The 20,475-nt window shown below is 43.1% G+C and overlaps 1 protein-coding gene across 4 annotated transcripts in view; it reads left to right on the forward strand.

Annotated features, from left to right (window-relative positions):
• Nucleotides 1–20,475, forward strand: part of Ttll11 (tubulin tyrosine ligase like 11) — a 240,725-nt gene that overhangs the window by 33,725 nt on the left and 186,525 nt on the right. For all 4 annotated transcript variants that reach the window (XR_007351190.1, XM_048813143.1, XM_048813145.1 and 1 more), the window contains exons 2-3: nt 10,474–10,570; nt 16,981–17,114. Coding sequence is in view for 3 of the 4 variants with exons in the window: in XM_048813143.1 (XP_048669100.1) it covers nt 10,474–10,570; nt 16,981–17,114 (231 nt within the window). In the remaining variant the exon portion in view is untranslated. The remainder of the gene's footprint in view (nt 1–10,473; nt 10,571–16,980; nt 17,115–20,475) is intronic.

The raw sequence follows: 20,475 nt of genomic DNA on the forward strand, positions 1-20,475 counted from the left end.
GGTGGTGGTGGTGGGGAGGGGCAGAGACCCAATCCAAAGCCACAGTCTTTTTATAAAGATTTCCTAATTTTGGAAGTGACATTCCCTTCTGCTATATGCTGCTGGTCACCTAGACCAAGTCTGTGACTGTCACACAAGCCTATAAATTCCAGCAGGCGAGGTTCATCGAAGACTATCTTTAGAGGCCAGCAGCTCGGACATGCAGGTGGAGAAGTTGGAGAGAAGAGTGAAATGTCTCTACCCTGAAGCGCTCTGTGTGGTGGAGGCAGCAGTCTGGGAACATAAAGGCATCAGCAGAGGACAGACGGGCACTGAGAGGAACTACGGACTCCGCCCGGGTGGCGCAGAAGTTTCCCCGAGAGCAGGTGCACCGCCGCAGGCTGCTCCGCCCTGGTTGGCATCTTTTCAGATTGAACTTACCCATTGCGGTTATTTCCTTGGGCACTAGAAATAATAAACTGTCCTAAATAACAGCAAGCTATCTATTTACAAAGTGCTGTCCTATGCATTGCCTGTGCCCACGTGGCAGCCCTGGGAGGGAGACCTTGCCAACGCTGAGCTGCTGAACCTCGGGGCCTCAGGCTGGGGTGCGGTAGGTTGGGGCTTGACCCGGGATCATCTTCATCCAGCCTGATGCTTTGGCCACCACACGCTACTTGTGTCCCCCCTTGAGTATCTTGGGCCGCTCACTTTAAAGCACCGGTTTGGATCAGTTCCCCTGCTGATGTGCTACACACGTACTCACCCGTATCAAAGCTTACTTGCCACTTTTATCTGCAATGACTTGAAAGATTTTCTGTTCAGAAAGCAGCTTTTTAAAGAAAGTCATTCACAAAGTGCAGACATGTGAATTGTGCTTTTATCAGCATCCGCTGTGGAATTTCATTCTTCACAATCCCCAGGGGGTGGGGGTTGAACTTGCTCTTTGGGCCATTAGGAGAGAGACCCAAACATCACTTCCTTAAGCACAAATATACTCAAAGGACATTTAATAGTGCCGGTTCTTGTTTGAGCCAGACCATTTTTCAAGTGTGTTTTTAGCCTTTTGGGCAACAGGAAAAGATTTGGGGTCCACCCTGGTGTCTGCTCTGAAGGAGGAACCTCTTGTGACAAAGCTGATAGTGTATAGAGTGAAGATAGGTTAGTTACATTTTATATGTGCCTAATAAATACAACTACAGTGATCCATTCAAAAAGTAGTGAGCAGTGAGTGGTACATTAGTCAGCTTTGTGTTACTATAATGAAATACCTGAGGCAATCACTTGTAAAGTGAAAATATTCATTTAGCTCATGCTTCTGGAGGTTCCAGCACAAGATCATGTGGCCTCTTTGCTTTGTAACTCTGGTGGGACTACTGAATGGCAATACTAGAGAAAACTTTTCTGAACAAACTGGTCACTTTAGGAGCCAGGAAGCAGAGACAGAGGATTGGCCAGGCTCCCACAATCCCCTTCAGGGGTATGCCCCCAAGGATCTAAGGACCTCCCACCAGGTCCCACCTCCCAAAGATTTCACCCCTTCCAACAGCACATATCCTAGGGTATGTAAGTTTTGGGGGACACTCATCCAAACCCTAGCAAGTGGTCAAGTGAATGGGTCTTAGAATCAGGCCGACCTGGATTTGATCCAGATTCTGACCCTGGGTGTCCTCATCTATAAAAAGGGTTAACTGTACTACCTTTCTCATAAGACTATTGTGAGAATTAAATAAGATAATATATTTACAATGTTAGGCATCGCATAAATGCAAACTTTGGTAATGATGGCGATGATGTTTGAGTAGCTGCTCTTTGTAAGTTCATTCTCTTTGTCAGTCTTCCTTCAGGGAACATTACTGCTGATGTTGCTAACAATGGTGTGTGGGCAACGGGGGCTTGAAAAGGGGTCTTCTGATCTCCTAAAATCTAGTGAAAAACATCTGTGCATGTGTGTACTTTTCTGGAGAAAGTTGCAAAGGGATTCATGATGCTCCCCCCAAAACTGAAAGCAAAGTCCACAATGTGCTGAAAACTTGGTGTCAGGGATACACAGAAGACTACAGGACTGTCCTTGTCCTCAGAGAGTTTGCAGAGTGGTAAGGTGGGCAGACTGATGAGACTTTGTGGAATGGCCTTCGGTGGGTGTTGACAGGCCACACAGAAGGGAGGGCTGGTGGAACAGCGTCACGGAGTCAAGATCCCAGGCAGAAGCAGCAGTGCGTAGAAACCCCGGCCCCAGAACAGGAAAGTGCTCTGTCCTCAAAGTATCAAAAGTCATCTGACTGTGACTGAGACCGAGATGTAAGTGGCCAACTTGCAGTCGGCAGGTTGGTGGAGGGGGTTTTGAATTGTCTCTCAGGCCAGGCTTGGGGCTTGGACTCAATCTTGTGGTCCAAGGGAAGGTACTGAAGAGCCGTAATCATGGTCAGAACTGTGTTGAAAATAAAAATCTCTCTGACTGTTGCATGACAGGGGGGCCCAGGAGAGCCCCTGGGGGAGGGGAGGAGGAGAGGAAGCTGGTCTAGTCCTCATCAAACTGGGAGAGGAGGCCTGAACTAAGGTGTAGTGGTGGGAATTAAGGAAGGGGGATGAGAAGACAAATTAGGAGATAAGCTGGAGGGCTTGATGACCAGTTGAGGAGGGAGGATGTGCCATACCTGAGTCTAAGAATTAGGGCTTCTATTTTTTTTCTGTGGGCCTAGGACCCACTGGACAACTGGTTGGTAGCATCGGACACCTGAAACGCCCATGTCCAATTCGTTGTTATAAAGGAGAGAAAAGGTTTTTTTTTTTATTAAATATATTTTTAGTTGTAGATGGACACAATACTTTTGTTTGTTTCTTTTTATGTGGTGCTGAGATCCGAACCCAGTGCCTCACAGGTGCTAGGCAAGCACTCTACCACTGAGGTACAGCTCCAGCCCGAGACAAGAGTTTTTTTACATGGAATAATTACAATGCAGTATAGAGAAATTGTAAACCTCGTAAGTGATGAGGGATCAGGAAGGAGATGGGTGTGGGCCCAGATGGTTCTGAAGTTCTCGGTGTCACTGTATCTAATGGGCAGGGTCGGGTTTTCATCTTGCTTGACCTCTCCTCCTCTCTCTCCTTCAAACGTGGTCCTCCTTGCCTTTTATGGCACGTGCTCTCTATCTCTTGGTCCCTCTTTCTCTGATGGCTCATGAAGTCCCCCCTCCTCTTCCCAGGGTCTCCCGACGCTCTGCAGCCCTGTCTGGCTGACTTTGCTGAACCTCCATCTCACACTACTTTCTTGTCCTCCTCAGCCACCCTGACTTTCCTTCCAGTTTCCTGGGTGCCAGGCCAAGGTCCTGCCTGTGGACTTCTACACATCTGTTGTTTCTGCATGACCACTCCTTCCCCCTCGTCTCCTGGAAACTCCCGTTCTTCCTCAGCTCGGATAGCCCTTCCTCGGGAATAGGATGAACATGTGGTCTAGGGGCCGAGCGGGGATGCATTTGGACATGAACAGGGTTGTTATGAATCGTAACACCAGGACAGCAGGCATAAACTAGAAGTGTCCTGGGCAAATGGACACATGCTTATCTGGTGCAGGCGCCCTTCTCAGACTCCCCAGAGGGGATCGGGTCCCCCTGTGCTCTCGTTACTCTTTGGACTTCCTTTCGTAGCCCTTAGTGTGGTTCATATGTCATTTGAATTGACTATTTGATTCAACTTCCCCAATAAATGGTATAGGCCATGAAGCAGACATATTTCCATGGTGTTGTTACTGGCATCTGAGACAAAGTGGGCACTGAATCAGCATTTGAATAAACACATTAATGGTTGATCCAGTTTGTGCCGCTCCGTGGTATGTACCAAGCACTTTCATTTCCCTGTCTTGGCCGGTTCCCATCACTGCCTGGCAGGTTTCCTGGTCTCCATATACTAAGGGGACAGAGGTTTCACGAAGATCTCGAGTTTGCATGTTACAAAGGCATTTCCAGAACACTCACATCTACTGACCCCACACTTAGTTCTTTTCAAAAAGGGTGTGAAGAGAAAAGAAAAGAAGACTCCCAGGTTGAGAGCCCTGGATGACCCTGGAAGGTTGGTGTGGGCCTGGAGAAGATGGGGCCGGGTCTGGGCACCACTTGTCAGATGTCAGTTGCTCCCTGAAAACCTGAGCGGCATTCCACGCTACGGAGGACAGCCAGGTGCCCTTCAGCCTCAGAGGGCTTCAGCAGACAGATTTTTCATTTTGTTTTTACTGTGATAAAATTACATAATATAAAATTTACCATTTTAACCATCTTTAGTGTAGCATTTGGTGGCATTCAGCACATTCACAGTGCTGTGCCACCACCACCACCACCATCCATTTCCAGAACCTTTTCACCTTCCCCAAGGGAAACACTACCTGTCAGACACTAACTCCCCACTCCACCCCACCCCCTTCCTGTCAACTGCCATTCTAGTTTCTGTCTCAATGAATGTGACAATTGTAGGTACTTTGTATCAGTGAAATCAGACAATATTTGACCTTTTAGGTCTGGTTTGTTTCATTTAGCAGAATTTTTCCAGTTTCATCCATGTTGTAGCACATGTCAGAATTTCTTTCCCTTTTAAGGCTGAATAATATTCTATCATGTTCATATACTACATCATGTTTATTTCTTAATCCATTGATAGGCAGGGGCTATTTCCAGTTTTTGGTCTGTGAATAAGATTTCTATGTACAGCATGTACAAATGTCGGTTCCAGTCCTTGCTCTCAGTTCTTTTGTGTATATGAAGTGGTATTGCTAGACCATTTAGTAATTTTGTTTTCTACGGCAGCTGTCTATATTCCCTGTGTATAAGAATCCCAATTTCTCTGTATTCTTGTCAACATTTGTTATTCGTGTGTGTGTGCGTGCGTGCGTGCGTGCGTGCTTTGTACTGGGGATTGAACCCAGGAGTGCTTAACCACTAGGCCACATCGCCAGCCCTTGTTTGTATTTTATTTTAAGATGGAGTCTCACTAGGTTGCTCAGGGCCTCGCTAAGTTGCTGAAGTTGGTTTTGAATTCACCGTCTCTCCTGCCTCAGCCTCCTGAGCTGCTGGTGCACCACCAAGCCAGCTTTGCTTTGTTTTTGATGACTGTCATCCTTATGGGTGTGAAGTAGAATCTAGTGGTTGTGATTTACATTTCCCTAATGATTAGTGATGCTGGGCATCTTTGTATGTGTTAATTGGCCATTAGTGTATCATCTTTGAAGAATGTTTATTCAAGACTTTTGCCCAGTTAGTTATTGTTGTTGAATTTTAGGAGTTTAAAATGTATTCTAAATATGATATTTGATTTTCAAATATTTCCTACCATTTCATAGGCTGCCTTTTAACTCTGTTCACAGTGTCTTTTGACACAAAAGTTTTATTTTATTTTTTTTAGTTGTAGATGGACACAGTACCTTTATTTATTTTTATGTGGTGCTGAGGATCGAACCCCATGCGTCACTCATGCAAGGCACATGCTCTACCACTGAGCCACAACCCCAGTCCTCAGAAGTTTTTAATTTTAATTTTAATTGATCTATTTTTCCTTTGGTTGCCTGTGTTTGTGGTATCACATCTGAGGAATCGTTGCCAAATCCAATATTATAAAGATTTCCCCCTATATTTTCTTCTAGTGGTTTTAGTATTTTTAGTTCTTATATTTTGGTATGTAACCCATTTTGATTCAATTTTTGTGTATGGTGTAAGGTAAGGATCCAAATTCGTTGTTTTTGCATATGAATATCCATTTCCCCCCATACCAGTTATTGAAAGGACAGCCCTTTCCCCACTGAATTTTCTTGTCATACTTGGCAAAAATCATTTGACCATATATGCAGAAGTTAATTTCTGGGCTCTCCTATTCCCTTGGTCTATATGTCTGTCTATCACCAGTACTACACTGTTTTGTTTTCATTTTAATTATATTATTTTTCAGTACATTTTAAAGTTCACAGTAAAAGTTCGCAGGGAGTGCAAAGATTTCCCATATGCCCCTTTCCCTGCTCTGCACAACCTCCTTCAACATCAAAGTCCTGCATCAGAGCAGTGCATTTGTCACAATGTGAACCCACATTGACATGTCATGATCACCCAAAGTCCGTACTTTACATTAGGGTTCACTCTTTATTGTCTGTGTGTTTTGAAAAATGTATAATGACATGTGTCCATCATTTCAGCATCTCACAGATTCATTTCACCTCTCTGAATATCCTCTGTACTCTGCCTTTTCATCCCTCTTTCCTCCAGTCTCTGGCATCCATTGATCTGTTGACTGTCTCCATAGTGACATTTTCCAGAATGGCCTATGTTGGAACCATGCAGTATGCTGGAGTCTTTTCAGATTGACTTCTTTAACTTAGTAATGCATTTATGACTCCTCCATGTCTTTTTGTGACTTGACAACTTCTTTCTCTTTGGCATTGAGCAATATTTCATTGTCTGTATGCGACAGTATTTTATCCATTAACAGGACAGCTCCACTGCTTCTCAGTTTTGGCAATTATGAATACAGCTGCTACAAATATTCATGTGCAGTTTTTTGTATAGACATGTTTTCAACTCACTCAAATAAATACCAAGGAGTACAACTGCTGATCATGGTAAAAGTGTTCGGTTTGGTTTGTAAGAAACTGCCAAACTGTCTTTCAAAAGGTGACAGTTTGCATTCCCACCAGGCAATGAATGAGAGTTCCTGTTGTTCCACATCCTTACCAGCATTTGGTGGTATTAGTGTTTTGGATTTTAGCCAGTCTAATAGGTGTGTAGGTGGTATCTCATTATTTTACAACAATATAGCTTTTTCTAAAGTTTGGATGTCAGGAAATATTAGACTTCCAACTTGGTTCTTTCTCAATTGTTTTTGACAGTTTGTGATTGGATCTCATCCCCTCATAATTTGGGATTGGCTCTCATCCCCTCATACAGTTTCACATGAATTTTAAGTTTTTTTCTATTTCTGAAAAAAAAGAAGTAGTCATGGGGATTTGGGTAGAGATGATATTGAATTTTGTAGATCCCTTTGCAAAGTATTGGCATCTTAACAATATTAAGGCCTCCAGTCTGTGAATACAGAAAGTCTTCCCATTTATTTGGGTCTTCTTCAATTTATTTCAGGAAGATTTTTTAGTTTTCAGTATATAAGTCTTTAACTTCCTTGAATAATTCCTAAGTATTTTATTCTTTTTGATGTTATTGTAGATAGAATGTTTTTTAAAATTTACTTTTGTATTGTTCATTGTCAGTATATAGTAACACAACTGATTTTTACGTGTTGATTTTTGTATCCTGTAACTTTGCTGAATTCATTTATTATTTTAATAGTCTTTTTGTGGAATCCTTAGAGTTTCCCTCATATAAAATCAGAGGATGTTGGGAAAAAGGCACACTCATACATTGCTTGTGGGACTGCAAATTGGTGCAGCCAATATGGAAAGCAGTATGGAGATTCCTTGGAAAACTGGAAATGGAACCACCATTTGACCCAGCTGTCCCTCTCCTAGGTCTATACCCAAAGGACTTAAAAACAGCATACTACAGGGACACAGCCACATCAATGTTTATAGCAGCACAATTCACAATAGCTATACTGTGGAACCAACCTAAATGGCTTTCAGTAGATGAATGGATAAAAAAAAAATGTGGCATATATACACAATGGAATATTACTCAGCAATAAAAGAGAATAAAATCATGACATTTGCAGGTAAATGGTTGGTGTTGGAGAAGATAATGCTAAGTGAAGTTAGCCAATCCCCCCAAAACCACATGCCAAATGTTTTCTCTGATATAAGGTGACTGACCCATAATGGGGTAGGGACGGGGAGCATGGGAGGAATAGAGGAACTCTAGATGGGACAGAGGGGTGGGAGGGGAAGGGAGGGGACAGGGGGTTAGCAATGATGGTGGAATGTGATAGACGTTATCTGAAGTACATGTATGAAGTCATGAATTGGTGTGAACATACTTTATATACAAACAGACGAAAAGTTGTGCTCTATATGTGTAATAAGAATCGTAATGCATTGCACTGTCATGTATTTAAAAAATAAAATCAATAAAAATATTTATTAATAAAATAAAATAAAATCAGGCCATCTACAGAGGATTTTACTTCTTCCTTTCCAACAGATATCTTTTATTTCTTCCTCTTTCCTGTTGCTCTGGCTAGAACTTGTACTATGTCGAATAGAAGTGAGGGGAGCAGGCATCCTGATCTTGTTCCTGATCCTAGAGGATAAACTTTTAGTCTTTTACCATCGAGTATGACATTAGCCACGCAAGCAAAGTTTTAAACAGAGCTGACAGAGAGGCAGGATGATGAATACCCGGCACCTACTTAAAATTGTGGTCCTCTTTATTCCCAGGGCCTAGAACAGTGTCTGGCACATAATAATTATGGAAAGAATGGGTAAATTTAAAAAATTGGTAGTTTCTCAAGTGGAATGAGCCAAAGGGTGCTTCCAAATGGAGAGCTGTATTCAGGAAGGTGGTAAGGATGAGGGGGATGATAAGGTGATAAAGTCTCATTAGATCGTCCACTGGCAAGGAGCAGGTGTTGGTCCCACATTGGGGGGTGGAAAAGCCACTTAAATCTTGGTACACTTTTCCTGGATAACCTGCATTTTAGAGACATTTCTCTGGTAAAGTTATGCTCCCTTCTATATTAGCACAATAACATACGTTGTATCTCTTTGTATTTATGATTACTGAATAAATAACTTATAGCCCAATGGATGCAAAGAACATGAGTGAAATGCTATAATTTACAGGTGGCAGTTGTTAAAATGCTAATTGAGTGTGTAACATATGCCTCATTTTGGCACAGCTTTGAAATAATGTAACTGTTTTCCTGTTTTAATTTGGGATGGTTGGAAAGCACCAAGTCCCCCCATTTCTTTTTTTTATATTTATTTTTTAGGTGTAGATGGACACAACACAATGCCTTTATTTTTATGTGGTGCTGAGAATTGAACCCCGGTCCTGCCCATGCTAGGGGAGTGCTCTACCGCTGAGCCACAATCCTGGCCCCCTGCCATTTCTTAGTCATGCCACACGTTTGCATTGGATCTCATCCCCTCAGTAAGATTAAAAATCCTCCTCAGCTAGTCTGAGAATGGGGAAATTCTCATTTAACGTGTTGGCATTTCTCTTCATTTGGACTTTCAACAAGTGAGTCCTAAATATGAACTAGCATGTCCTCACTTTTCCCCTCTAACAAGTCATCTGAGTTACGTGTTTAAAGAACACATTCTGTAAATATAAAACTTGTTCATAACTTTAAGAAGCAACAGAACATAGTGGAAAGAACAAGCCCTTTTGTGTCGGTGAGGGATTTTCTAGCCACAAATAATTGAAATCCTATAGCTTATGCCAAAGAGGAATTTAGAACACCAAAAGATGTTCCAGGGTGCAGGCTATCTTACAGGACCCAAGGGCGGAGGGCAGCCAGGCTCCTGAGAGTCTGGGCTTAGGACCTGGAAGCCAAGGAACTTAGGTCACCCCTATGTTTCAGGAAACATGCTCTCATCTCTCCTTCTCTCTCTTGGAAACTGGCCCTTTCTTCTCTTCTCTGGGTGCACAGCCACACACAGCTGTCCGGCTCTGGCTCTTTATCGCTCCCATTTTAAGGACTAGCAGAGGCTGCCTGGAATCTCTGATTTCCAAATTCCTGGAAGACAGAATCTGATTATCTCATCTTGAGTCAGATGTCCACTCTTGGCTTGTTCATTTATTAGTTCCAAAAGTCTTTATTGAGTGCCAGGAACTGTTTTAGGCACCAAGGATATATCCTGCTTGTAGAGTTTGTGTGTGTGTGTTAAGAGAGAGAGAGACAGATAGACAGACTTTGATTTTGTGTGTGTGTGTGTGTGTGTGTGGTTGAACCTGGAGGTGCTCTCTTTTTATTTATTTATTTTTGAGATAGGGTCTCACTAAATTTCCCAGGCTGGCCTTGAACTTGGGATCCTTCTGCCTTGACCTCCAGAATAGCTGGCATTACAGGCATGTGCCACTACGCCCAGCTTTACTGCTTAATACTTAGGGACAGGGTTGAGGGTTGCAAATTTCAGAGAAAGGGAAGGAAGTCTGGGCCTGTAACTTGCACAGACCTGGACTCAAATCCTGATTTCTCCCCTTGCTCTGTGACCCAGGGCATGTGAAATGGTTAAACTACCTCTCTTAGCCCCAAGTTTTACTCAGTTCAAAAGGAATAATCCTTTATAAGATAGTTGTGAGGATTCCAGTGAAGGGTGCTGGGAAGGCTGGTAGTTTATATAGCATCTGCCACCTGTAGGCAGAACCTGGCTGCTCTGCTACCTGTCGCAATCTGTTTCTCCATCATAAAACAGGAAAACATATTGCCTCCCTGCCATCCTTAGAAGAATTTAGTCATGTGATGCGTGCCCTGCTGTCTGGAATTTGTACATGACAGACACTCCAGTGTGGTCACCGCTCCTCTTATTCTTACTATTAATCACATATAATTTTTTCTGTCTTCTAGTTCCCATTTGGCCGACGCTTGCCTTGTGACATCTACTGGCATGGAGTTTCATTTCATGACAATGACATATTATCCGGTCAAGTGAACAAGTTTCCAGGTATCTGCTGTTATTGTGTTTCTCGAGCCGAGTCCCAGAGTATGTTCTTCTACAAAAACATGACAGTGTTTTGAGATCAAACTTGAGGACTCTTAATTGGGACTCGATGCCTGTGCTCTGCTGTATTGCTGTCACCTTGGGAGGGAAGTCAGCGCAGAGGTAATCAGGACTTAAGCCACTAGGGGTTTAAAGATTGCAGACAGGCTTGTGCAGGTTTAAAGCCAGGCTTTCTTGGTCTAATCCTACTGGTGGAAGAACATGATTTTCACTTGTTGGGTTATAGATATAATATGGAGGTCAAATGAGGGGACTATATTCTCAAAATAAAGGAACAGAACATTTCTCTTGCAGGAAACCGAAATGCTACACTTCTAAGAATGTATCACAGAAATGGTATATCACCCCCCACCCCTTTTTTTCTTTGTACCAGTGATTGAACCCAGGGGCACATAACTACTGAACCACATCCCCAGCCTTTTTTGTTTCATTTTGGGACAGGATCTCGCCAAGTTGCTTAGGGCTCCCTAACTTGCTGAGGCTGTCTTTGAACTCGTAATCCTCCTGCATTGGTCTCCCAAATCACTAGGATTACAGGCGTGCACCACCATGTTTGGCAACTTCCTCTTTTTTTAAGAATTGTATTTGGAGGTTCCATTTAAAAAAAAAACTGAATACGCTAGTCCCCATGCTAAGTATTACAAGGCTAATGACATTGTCTCCATGGGACTTACCCTACAAGGAGGGTGGCCAGAAAATTGTCATAACCAGCATATTAAAAGCCTCCTCCACTCTATACCCAGATACCACTTACGCTTTTTATTTTGTTTTTAAATCTCTACCACCTTCTTCTGTGATTACTGCTGTTCATTATTTTTGATGGCTACATGAAGAGGGAGGCTAAGGGGAGTGTGATTGGTTAGGGAGAAGGGAACATTTAGTTAAGTTTCCAGCCATGGGGTCTTATAGTTGTTTTGATAATGTATTGAACAAACCATATTCTAGTACAATAATAAATAATTTAAAAAAGAAAATATCACCCTGAATCCTATCCCTCATTTAACAAAATAACAATGTGAATGTTTCTGTATTTTCACCCAAAGCTTAACCATGTTTATCGTTTTTATATGGCGGCAGTTATACTTGCCTAACTATAAGGTGTTTTTTCTTAATATCATATTATTTGTACTTACATTAGAAGGAAATTAAATCCACTTTTTCTTTGGCACTCCACACTCTGCCTTGAAGAAAACACCTCTCAGGAAACAATTTTCTTACACTGACTACTTTTGCCCCATTCGCGAGGGGATTTTCAAGTTCAGCATGCAGACTGACAAGGTCACTACCACAGGCCACACTTGGCTCTTAGAAGGACGCAGGGCAGGAAGCACAGCTTATCAGCCAGTCTATGCCCAGCATTTCTCTTCAGTGAAGTATTTTCTACAGTACTGGGAGCCGGCCTCTGGCTGAGTGAGTGAGAGGAGATGTAAGGAGACCAGATCCACATCTGTCTTGGCTCAGATGCCCCAAGGAGTCAGTGTCTCTCCTAACTGCTCCATAGCATAGCTTCCAAGGTCCCTGTAAGAGTCATGTTAAGTTATTAAAATCACCACTAAGACAGCCTAGAGCTATGGCTTCCTACAGGTATTAAACAATTCAACAATCAGGGAACATCTTAACTGTGCACTTTGTTGTCTACCAACACAGATAGCAATCTCCCTTTTTTTTGGTTTCCAGGGATACTGAGACAGAAGGTTAACCCAAGGTCTGTTTGTCCTTAGAGAAGGAGAGAGAATTCTTTAGGGAACAAGATTGATTTGCGAACAGGGTTCCTGCACACCTGTTTAATGGGATAGCTACTGTATTCTCCTGTCGGGCTGCTCAGAAAAAAAAAAAAAGATACTTTTCCATGTCAGTAAAAGGACTTTTTAAGGTTTGGGGAGAACCCAATCTGGAAGTGAAGGAGTCTTTAGAATGAATTACTAAGAAATGAATCATCAAATGAGGCTTCATCTACATTTTCTCCATTTGCTCATGCCTCAGCGAATGGCTGAGAGTGGGAGAGCTGTAGCTATGTTTGGGTCTATATTTGGAAAACAAATTAGAAATATGGGGGGGGGGAAGTACTCCTGAAGGACTAGTTTTATTAAAGGTGGTGAAAGTACATTCATTCCAAGAGGCAAGTTTGCCCATCCCGTACTCCACATACCAGTGACTGGAACTTGTAATTTTCCACTTTACTAACAACAATTAATTAGCTGTAATGACAAAGCAGGCTCTGGAACCTCTGGGCGGAGCAGCAGTACTGCCCTGTGGAAGACAGAAATCCTCAGCCGTAGGCAATTCCAGAACATCCTGTCCTGTGGCTCCAGTTGGGTCCACTTTTATCTTGTCTCCCATACACCCATTATTCTAAAATTGCACTTCCTACGCCTGGTATGCTACTTAAGTTCTAGGCAGTGCACCAGAGAAGTGTAGCTATTTCACATGCTGCGAAAACGGAAAACTTTGGGATATGCATATGGAAGTAATTTATTTTGTTTGTATCAGCATTTTGGATTTCATTCGCTTTTCTCTGGGCAATTTCTTTATTCAAAATACACTATTATATCTTAACTGGTGAATTATGATTTTTTTATAAAAAGTAATCTGAGTTAGATATGTCTTTGCTTCAACCCAAATTGTCAGTTCCCAGCTTACAAACAACAGGTTATTTATTTATTTATTTTTTTACTGAGTTTCAAGGTCTGAGATGTGCGGCAGTGCAGGGTGGGCAGTGCTTGAGAGATGACCACAAGGAGGGGGCTGCAGGGGGGAATCTGCAGGGTGGCCCAGCACTGTTCTGGGCTCCGAGGACACTAAGATAACGAGAAAGACACGCAGGAGAGAGCAAAACACAACCCAAGTGCTGCGCCCGGGGAAGCTTGGAGCGTGTGGGAGTCAGGAGCCACCTAATCCAGATTTGCTTGAGGGGGTGAGAGATCCAGGAGAAGAGGATCGGCCTTCGCATTGAGCCTCCAGAGATGGACGGGCCTGGCCTGATACCAAACAGGAGGCAGAGGACAGGTGGCCCCTGAGGATGGAAGCGGATCAAATGAGAGTGGGTGGAGAAGTGAGGGGCAGGGACTCCCGGGGAGTAGGGGGCTCCAAGACATTTCTAAACCAGAGAATGATGTGGGTCATCCTGTGTTTTAGAAAGACCAGCCAGAGGGTCACATGGGAGGTGGGTGGAAAGGCTGAGAGAGGGAACGGAGATACAGGGAGAGGTCACTGCAGCACCCGGGCAGGAGATCAGCTAATTAGTGGCAATGGGAATGCAGAAAGTATTTCTTTTTGGTGGCTATAACGACAAGAATTTTTGGTTTCAATGCTACTTGGATTGAATAGTGCTCCAAATACAGCTCCGTTTGTTCGGTTTTTGTTGGGTTCGGTAGGGCTGCACGGGCAGGTCTGAGGATCCAACTGTTACACTCTTGGTTAACTCCAAAGGGATGAGACCCCCAGGCCCTGAGGCTGCAGCGCAGCAGACAGAAGAACCCACACCTCAGAAAGAGTGGCAGGAGGCCAGCCCTTGGTTCAAAGCTGTAATCCAAGGTTAGGGAGTTTTCCCAATTGATGGGAGAACTGCCACCATAGGGACATCTAGGGTAGACCTCATTGAGGGACTCTGGTGGTCAGCACAGGATGCCAGACGCTGGGCTAAGTCCAGCCTTTGCAGGCACGCATGGGGGCTGGGGAGGCATTGGAAAGAACAAGGCGGAGGCCTGAGCTTTGTGCATAGTGATGGCAGCCACTCAGCCACAGGAAGCAAAAGATAAGGCTACAAAAATTTGGGAACAGGGCTGGGGATGTGGCTCAAGCGGTAGCGCGCTCGCCTGGCATGCGTGAGGCCCGGGTTCGATCCTCAGCACCACATACAAAACAAAAAAGATGTTGTGTCCGCCGAAAACTAAAAAATAAATATTAAAATATTCTCTCTCTCTCTCTCTCTCTCTCTCTCTGTCTCTCTCTCTCTCTTTAAAAAAAAAAAGAAAATTTGGGAACAAGCAATGGAGCCTCAGAAAAACACATAAAAGCCTCCTTATCTAATTGGGACAGAGAGTGGGGATCAAACTTGTAGCAGGGGGCAGCTTAAGGTTAGATCTGGACTTTCCACCACATGTCATGATGAGTCTGGAGCCCAGGGAAGGGTCCCGGATGAGAAGTGAGGAAGGACTGTGGCTGCTTAGGGAAGGAAGGCAGGGTCTGGAGCCAGCAGGGCGGCAGCCACCTCCCTGTCACTCAGTTACTTGGGGAGCATGAGTCCACTCTTGTCAGGGTTGTAGTGTGAGAAGGCGCCACTTCCACACCTGTCTCTGGGCTACCTGCAGAGGCCGGATGTCAGCAACTTCTGTGAGGGGTTTGTGAGGGCCTGAGACTCTTTCCCAGGCAGCACTGGATGGGACCATGGCTTAGATATGGAGAGGAACAAAGTCTTAGGTAGTAGATGGGTGAGGGAGGGCTCATCTGGTGCCTCCTGGAGACAGGCATTCAGGCAGAGTTAGGGGTGAGCAGCTGCCCTCTGCAGGCAGGAGTACCAGGGCAAGTAGCCATTGGCCATAGAGGTGCTTCCTAAGTTGGTTGCCTGGAAGTACAAACCTGGAAACATCTGTCAGCTGGTGGGACTGAGGGTGCACATTACAGAAGGAGCCGTGCAGACTGAGAATGAGCGGTTCCTCCACTGGCTGGACACTGACATTCATGAGACTTTTCTGGAGCTTTCCACTGCCCCCCTGTATTCACAGCACTTCTGTCTGAATTGTTCATTTCCTTCTGACCTGCTGAGGGGTTTCAGAAAGAGAACCTGTCACACTGCCATGAAAATGCAGAAATACCACAACACTGTTTGGTTAGGAGCCACCATTTCTACTGGGTGTGAGGACTTGTTACATTACAGTTAGCTTGGAAGATTTTTGATTTAATACTGTAACTAAAATGGAAGTCGAATATAAGCAGAAAGGTTCAATCAAACCTGTTGAAATTTTGTTTTGTTCACCTGGCCTTTAGCTGTGGTGTTTATAACTCAAAAATTCCACTGGGGATGGGGATAAAAGGAAATAGCTATGATTTTCCATGCTCGTTTCTTGGAATCCTCAGGACAGCATTCTCGGTGAGTTTTCTTTAACATCGAAGAGTCCACATCAGAGCACAGTTAATTGGTACTTCCTAAGCTCTTTTATTCCTACCTTAATCCTGCCCTATATCCTTCCAAACAGGAGCTAAGAACTTGGGCATTGACACCTTGAAGCTGCAATCTTTAGATTTATTGCTCTCTTTAATATGCAGAGGGAAGCAAGAAGTAGGTTATTAAGACCTGCCTTCTTAGAAGTTCATTTGCTTCCTGAATGTGGGTGTTGGGAGAAACCTCATTCATCCTGACGGAGCCCATTTGGAATGTGCGGTAACTTGGGCATGCCAAGCGGACATGGAATTCTGGACTCTCTATTAAAAATAATTGTGCTAAGCAAATTTCTAGTTTCCGTCATGGGACTGTTTAGTCTTTTTCAGGGTGAAGGTTATTTTTAGCCTCCATTTTTAGTAGTGACATTTGCCTTAAGAAACAAGGAGGCTAAAATTGATAATAATTTTTTACCTATTTGCTTAAACTTTGCTAAGATTTATGCTCAGTTTCTTGTCAGAGTTACTAATGATGTTACAAGGGGGAAAAAAAAATCCACCATTCTTTTAAAGTGTTTTTCAAGTGAGACATTTCAGTCCCCTCTGGGTAAATTAATGAGAGCTGATCAATGTCAATGTCAGTGCTTATAACTGAAGAACTCCTATGAATTCATTTTCCCTGTTAAACTATAAATTATGCCATGGTTTCCTTTCCACTTCCTGTCCTTGGTTCAAGGAGACAGATTTTATGCCGAAAGGTGTGTATTTTCCATTTTATGCTTTTAATACCCGTGAAAGATTAAAACAAAGCAACTTAATTAAACTTCTCACAATGTCACCAGAGTGCACTAGATAATATTCTCTAGGGTACAAGATAGAAGGAATCCCAGAATTATGTGTTCTGGCCCCAAATTAAAGAGGGTATTAAGTTTTAAGTGCAAGATAGAAATGCTTCTCTATTCATTACCCCCGGGGAGGACAAATAATAGAATAATAAACTAGGTGAAAATTCATCCTTTCAAACTGATGCTTCGTTTTTATAGGGAGAAAAAAAATCCATCCTTTTTCATGAATTTGGTAGAGCTTTCCAAATCATGAATCAGTGCTATGGGGAACAGTTCAGACCTGTTTTTAAATGCTGCTTGAAAAAAGTGATTATGGGGCGGGGAGCGAGTGGTTTTAAAATCCCGGATAATGGCTACTTTATAACTGATGCCTCCCCGTTGCTCCAACCTCACAGCTTCTCTTCTCCCCAGGCATGACGGAGATGGTGCGCAAAGTGACCCTGAGCAGAGCGGTCAGAATGATGCAGAATCTCTTTCCTGAGGAGTACAACTTCTATCCTCGCTCATGGATTCTGCCAGAGGAGTTCCAGCTCTTTGTCACTCAGGTAGATGGCACTCCATCCCCGTGACCCTTGAATTAGATCATGCTTGTGACTGTGCCCTGGCTCCTGTGTGCTGGGAGCTGGGCCTCGGGCATTCCAGGAAGCTGATCCTGACAAGGTGTTGGTGACCATCATGGCAACTTGCAGAGTTGAATGGGTGGGGCGACAGGTCCTGACCCCAGGAGACAGGCCCAAGGCAGGTATTGGAGCTGGATCAGAGTCAGGGCACTGGCCAGCCAGTGGGATGGAGCAGGTGGTCGAGCCCACAGCAGGGCCATTTGAGGGGATCCTAGAGGCCGAGCATCTCTGGCTCCCAGCGGTATGAAATGAGGGGGGTCAGGCTCCACTTAAAGCCCAGGCAGCAGTTCTGACGACCTGAGGGCGAAACCTTTTAAAAGTCCTGTTTTAAATGTGTTCCAGAATTGATTCTCAAATGGCCTGTTCTGTCTCGAAGCAAAATGTTTAAGCGTGATATACTTTGGCTCTGTCACCACTGAATGTGAAGTAGAAACAGCAGGGGAGCGGAACTCAGAACTGCCATTTGGACTAGTCTTTCAACAGATTCATTTAGGACCATCTCAAAGCCTTTGGCAGGTTCCGTAGTTAATACCATAACTAGGGACTATGGGATAACCATGCAACACGTGCCTATGTGGTCACGAAAAGGCCAATACCATTTAGTGGTCCTACTATGTTCCAGGCATATTGCTAGAAGTTTAACATTATTTCTTTTAATCTTCACAACAATCTTGTGTCATTGGTTTTAGTAATATTACCATTCTATAAATGAGGAAACTGAGACTTTTGAGAAATTAAGTGACCTGCTCTAGAAGTAGGATTTAAATCTAGAGCTGATTCCAGGCCTATGTTTCATTGTCTAGTGCCTCAAAACTGTTTTGTTTTAATAAAATATGATTACTAAACATGTAAACAGCTTGAAGTAATTTTTAAAAGGAAGCTTTCTATGAGAGGGTGGTCATATGGGTCCTTGCACATTTCTAAAAATCCATCAACTTTTAACTTAAACTGGGTGCATCTTGCTGGATGCTAATTATGCCTCAATAAAGTTTATTAAAAACACCCACTAGCTGTTCCCCACTTTCACTCTAATTCCTCAGTTTGGGTGGCTCTGCTCACCCTTTTGGCACTAGGTAGAATACCATACTGTTCCCTCCCATCTCTACCACTGTCTCTATATCTAACTGTTCTGCAAGGCCAAATTAAGACAAGATCAACTGTTTTCAAAATCTAAAAGTGAGAGGAGTATGTTCATCATTTCCAAAGTCCCTTTGTACCTCTGCAGTGTACTCCATCAATCCCACTCCCCAGGAGTTTTGCCTGCTCAGGAAATTCATAAATGGAATCATTGTATGTACTCTTTTGTCTTTTTTTTCCCTCCTAGAATTATGTTTTTGAGATTCATCTGTGTTTGTTGTATCAGTTGTTTGTATTTGTATTGCTGGTTTTCCATTTTATGAATATACCACAGTTTATTTATCTGTTTAACAATGCATGAGCTTCATGGTTATTTCCAGTTGGGAAATATTACAAATAAAGTTGTCATGATCACGTGTGTAAGTCCTTTTATAGATATATGCTTTCTTTCTTTTGGGTGGGATTTTTGGATCATATGAATATGTATCTGTTTATAAGAAGTCACCAGACTTCATACAAGAAATTCCACAGTGGTTGTAGTTTACATCCTGATGACAGTGTGTAAGACTTGTGGTTGTTCCACATCACTGCCAGTGCTGGGCAGTGTCGGTCTTTTTCATTTGAGATGTTCAGGTAGATGTGTAGTTGTATTGCTTTATGGTTTTAATTTATACCTCCTCAGTGACTAGACATTGGGTTCCTTTCCGTGAGCTTTTTATATATTTGCATTTTTTCTAAACAAACTGTATTCAGCTTTCTTAAAGATACTTTTCATAAACAATTATGGTATTCCAGACAGGACACGGGCAGGCAATTGTTAACAGTGTTTAACAACTTTCAAACTCCCTTCTTGGATGGACTGTCCAAATCAGAAAGCCATTGTAACACCCAAAGAAGTCTTCATTTGATGCTCTGGACAGGGAAAGTTCAGAGTGAGGGTTGGCGTTTCACTCTTAGCATGTTGTTTAATCACTTTTCACGAGCTGACCCTGACTTACAGGAAATGAAATCAAAATGGCAGAATTACCAATCTTGAACAGCCACAGTTTAGAAAAGGAACTGTAGCCCTTTTGAGGGACACTGTCTCAGTAATTTCACTGGAAAGTCCTGATTGCCTGGCACACTGGTAAAACCAATTTCAGGCAGTCAGATCCCAAGAGGTGTTTGTATTTGAGTGAGGTAAATCTAGATCTGTGGCAGAGAGGGAGAGGGGGCAGAAAGATGAACTTGAGCTTCCCCACACCACAATGCATCTGTGCTGAAGGTGGCCACATGTATCAATGTCAGGGAGTCCCTCCTCCTGGGAGCCAAGAACACATATCTCGAAACTAGCAGGGAAAGGTGTTCTTGCCCAGAGCAATCCAGCTTTGGAGACTTTTTATGGGTGAAGATATGTACCTTCCTCAAAAAACAATTAAGTGTTCTGTGTGCTAACAATATGGCTTTAAAAATTCTGCATTTTTATAAAACTTGACAAAAATAATACTTCAAACTCTAAAGTCCCCAGAAGTACATCGTTATCAGAAATATATACATTTGCCCTGGCATCTCCAGTGCCATCAGCTTCTGTGCCTGGCCTGTTTGGGCATCTGTTTTCTCCGCTGGGCGATTTTCCCTTTGTCCCTCTGGGTATCTTCTCCCCCTTCTTTGCAGGGACCTTTTCAGGCTTTGGAGGAGTAGGCTTAGCAGACAGCCTCTCAGGGCTTCTCTGTGCTTCATCTCTCACTGTGTCTTTATCTCCCATAGTGTCCCCTTCTGCCCTTCTCTTGGGCATGACGGCCACTTTGGCGGGATGGAGATGCTGAATGCAGGGATACAGGGGACAGCTTTGGTTGGTCCAGGGGTGGCTCCTGCCTGCTCCTCACTAATCTCCTCTTTTGTTAGTAAAAGTGAACAAAGTTTTGAATATGTTCCTGTTATTTTGTTTTGAAATCACAGATTATTTACGTATTCTGGATATAAGTGTTTTGTATATGTATTAGGATGTATAGGTATATATTGTGGATATTTCTTCCCACTTAACTTTTCAAGTCCTTTCCTCCCTTGAATTTACATTTTTTAAGTTCTGTCTTATGAAAAGCAAGAGGTTTTAAACATTATACAGTCCAATTTTCTTTTACAGTTTGTGTTTTTTTGGGCGATGTATAAAAATTCTTTGCCTACAAAAAGGTTAAGAAAAATTCATACTTTGTTTTTGTCTAGGAAATTT

This window comes from Marmota marmota, unplaced genomic scaffold (genome assembly GCF_001458135.2).
Source record: "Marmota marmota marmota unplaced genomic scaffold, marMar, whole genome shotgun sequence".
Taxonomy (NCBI): Eukaryota; Metazoa; Chordata; class Mammalia; order Rodentia; family Sciuridae; genus Marmota; species Marmota marmota.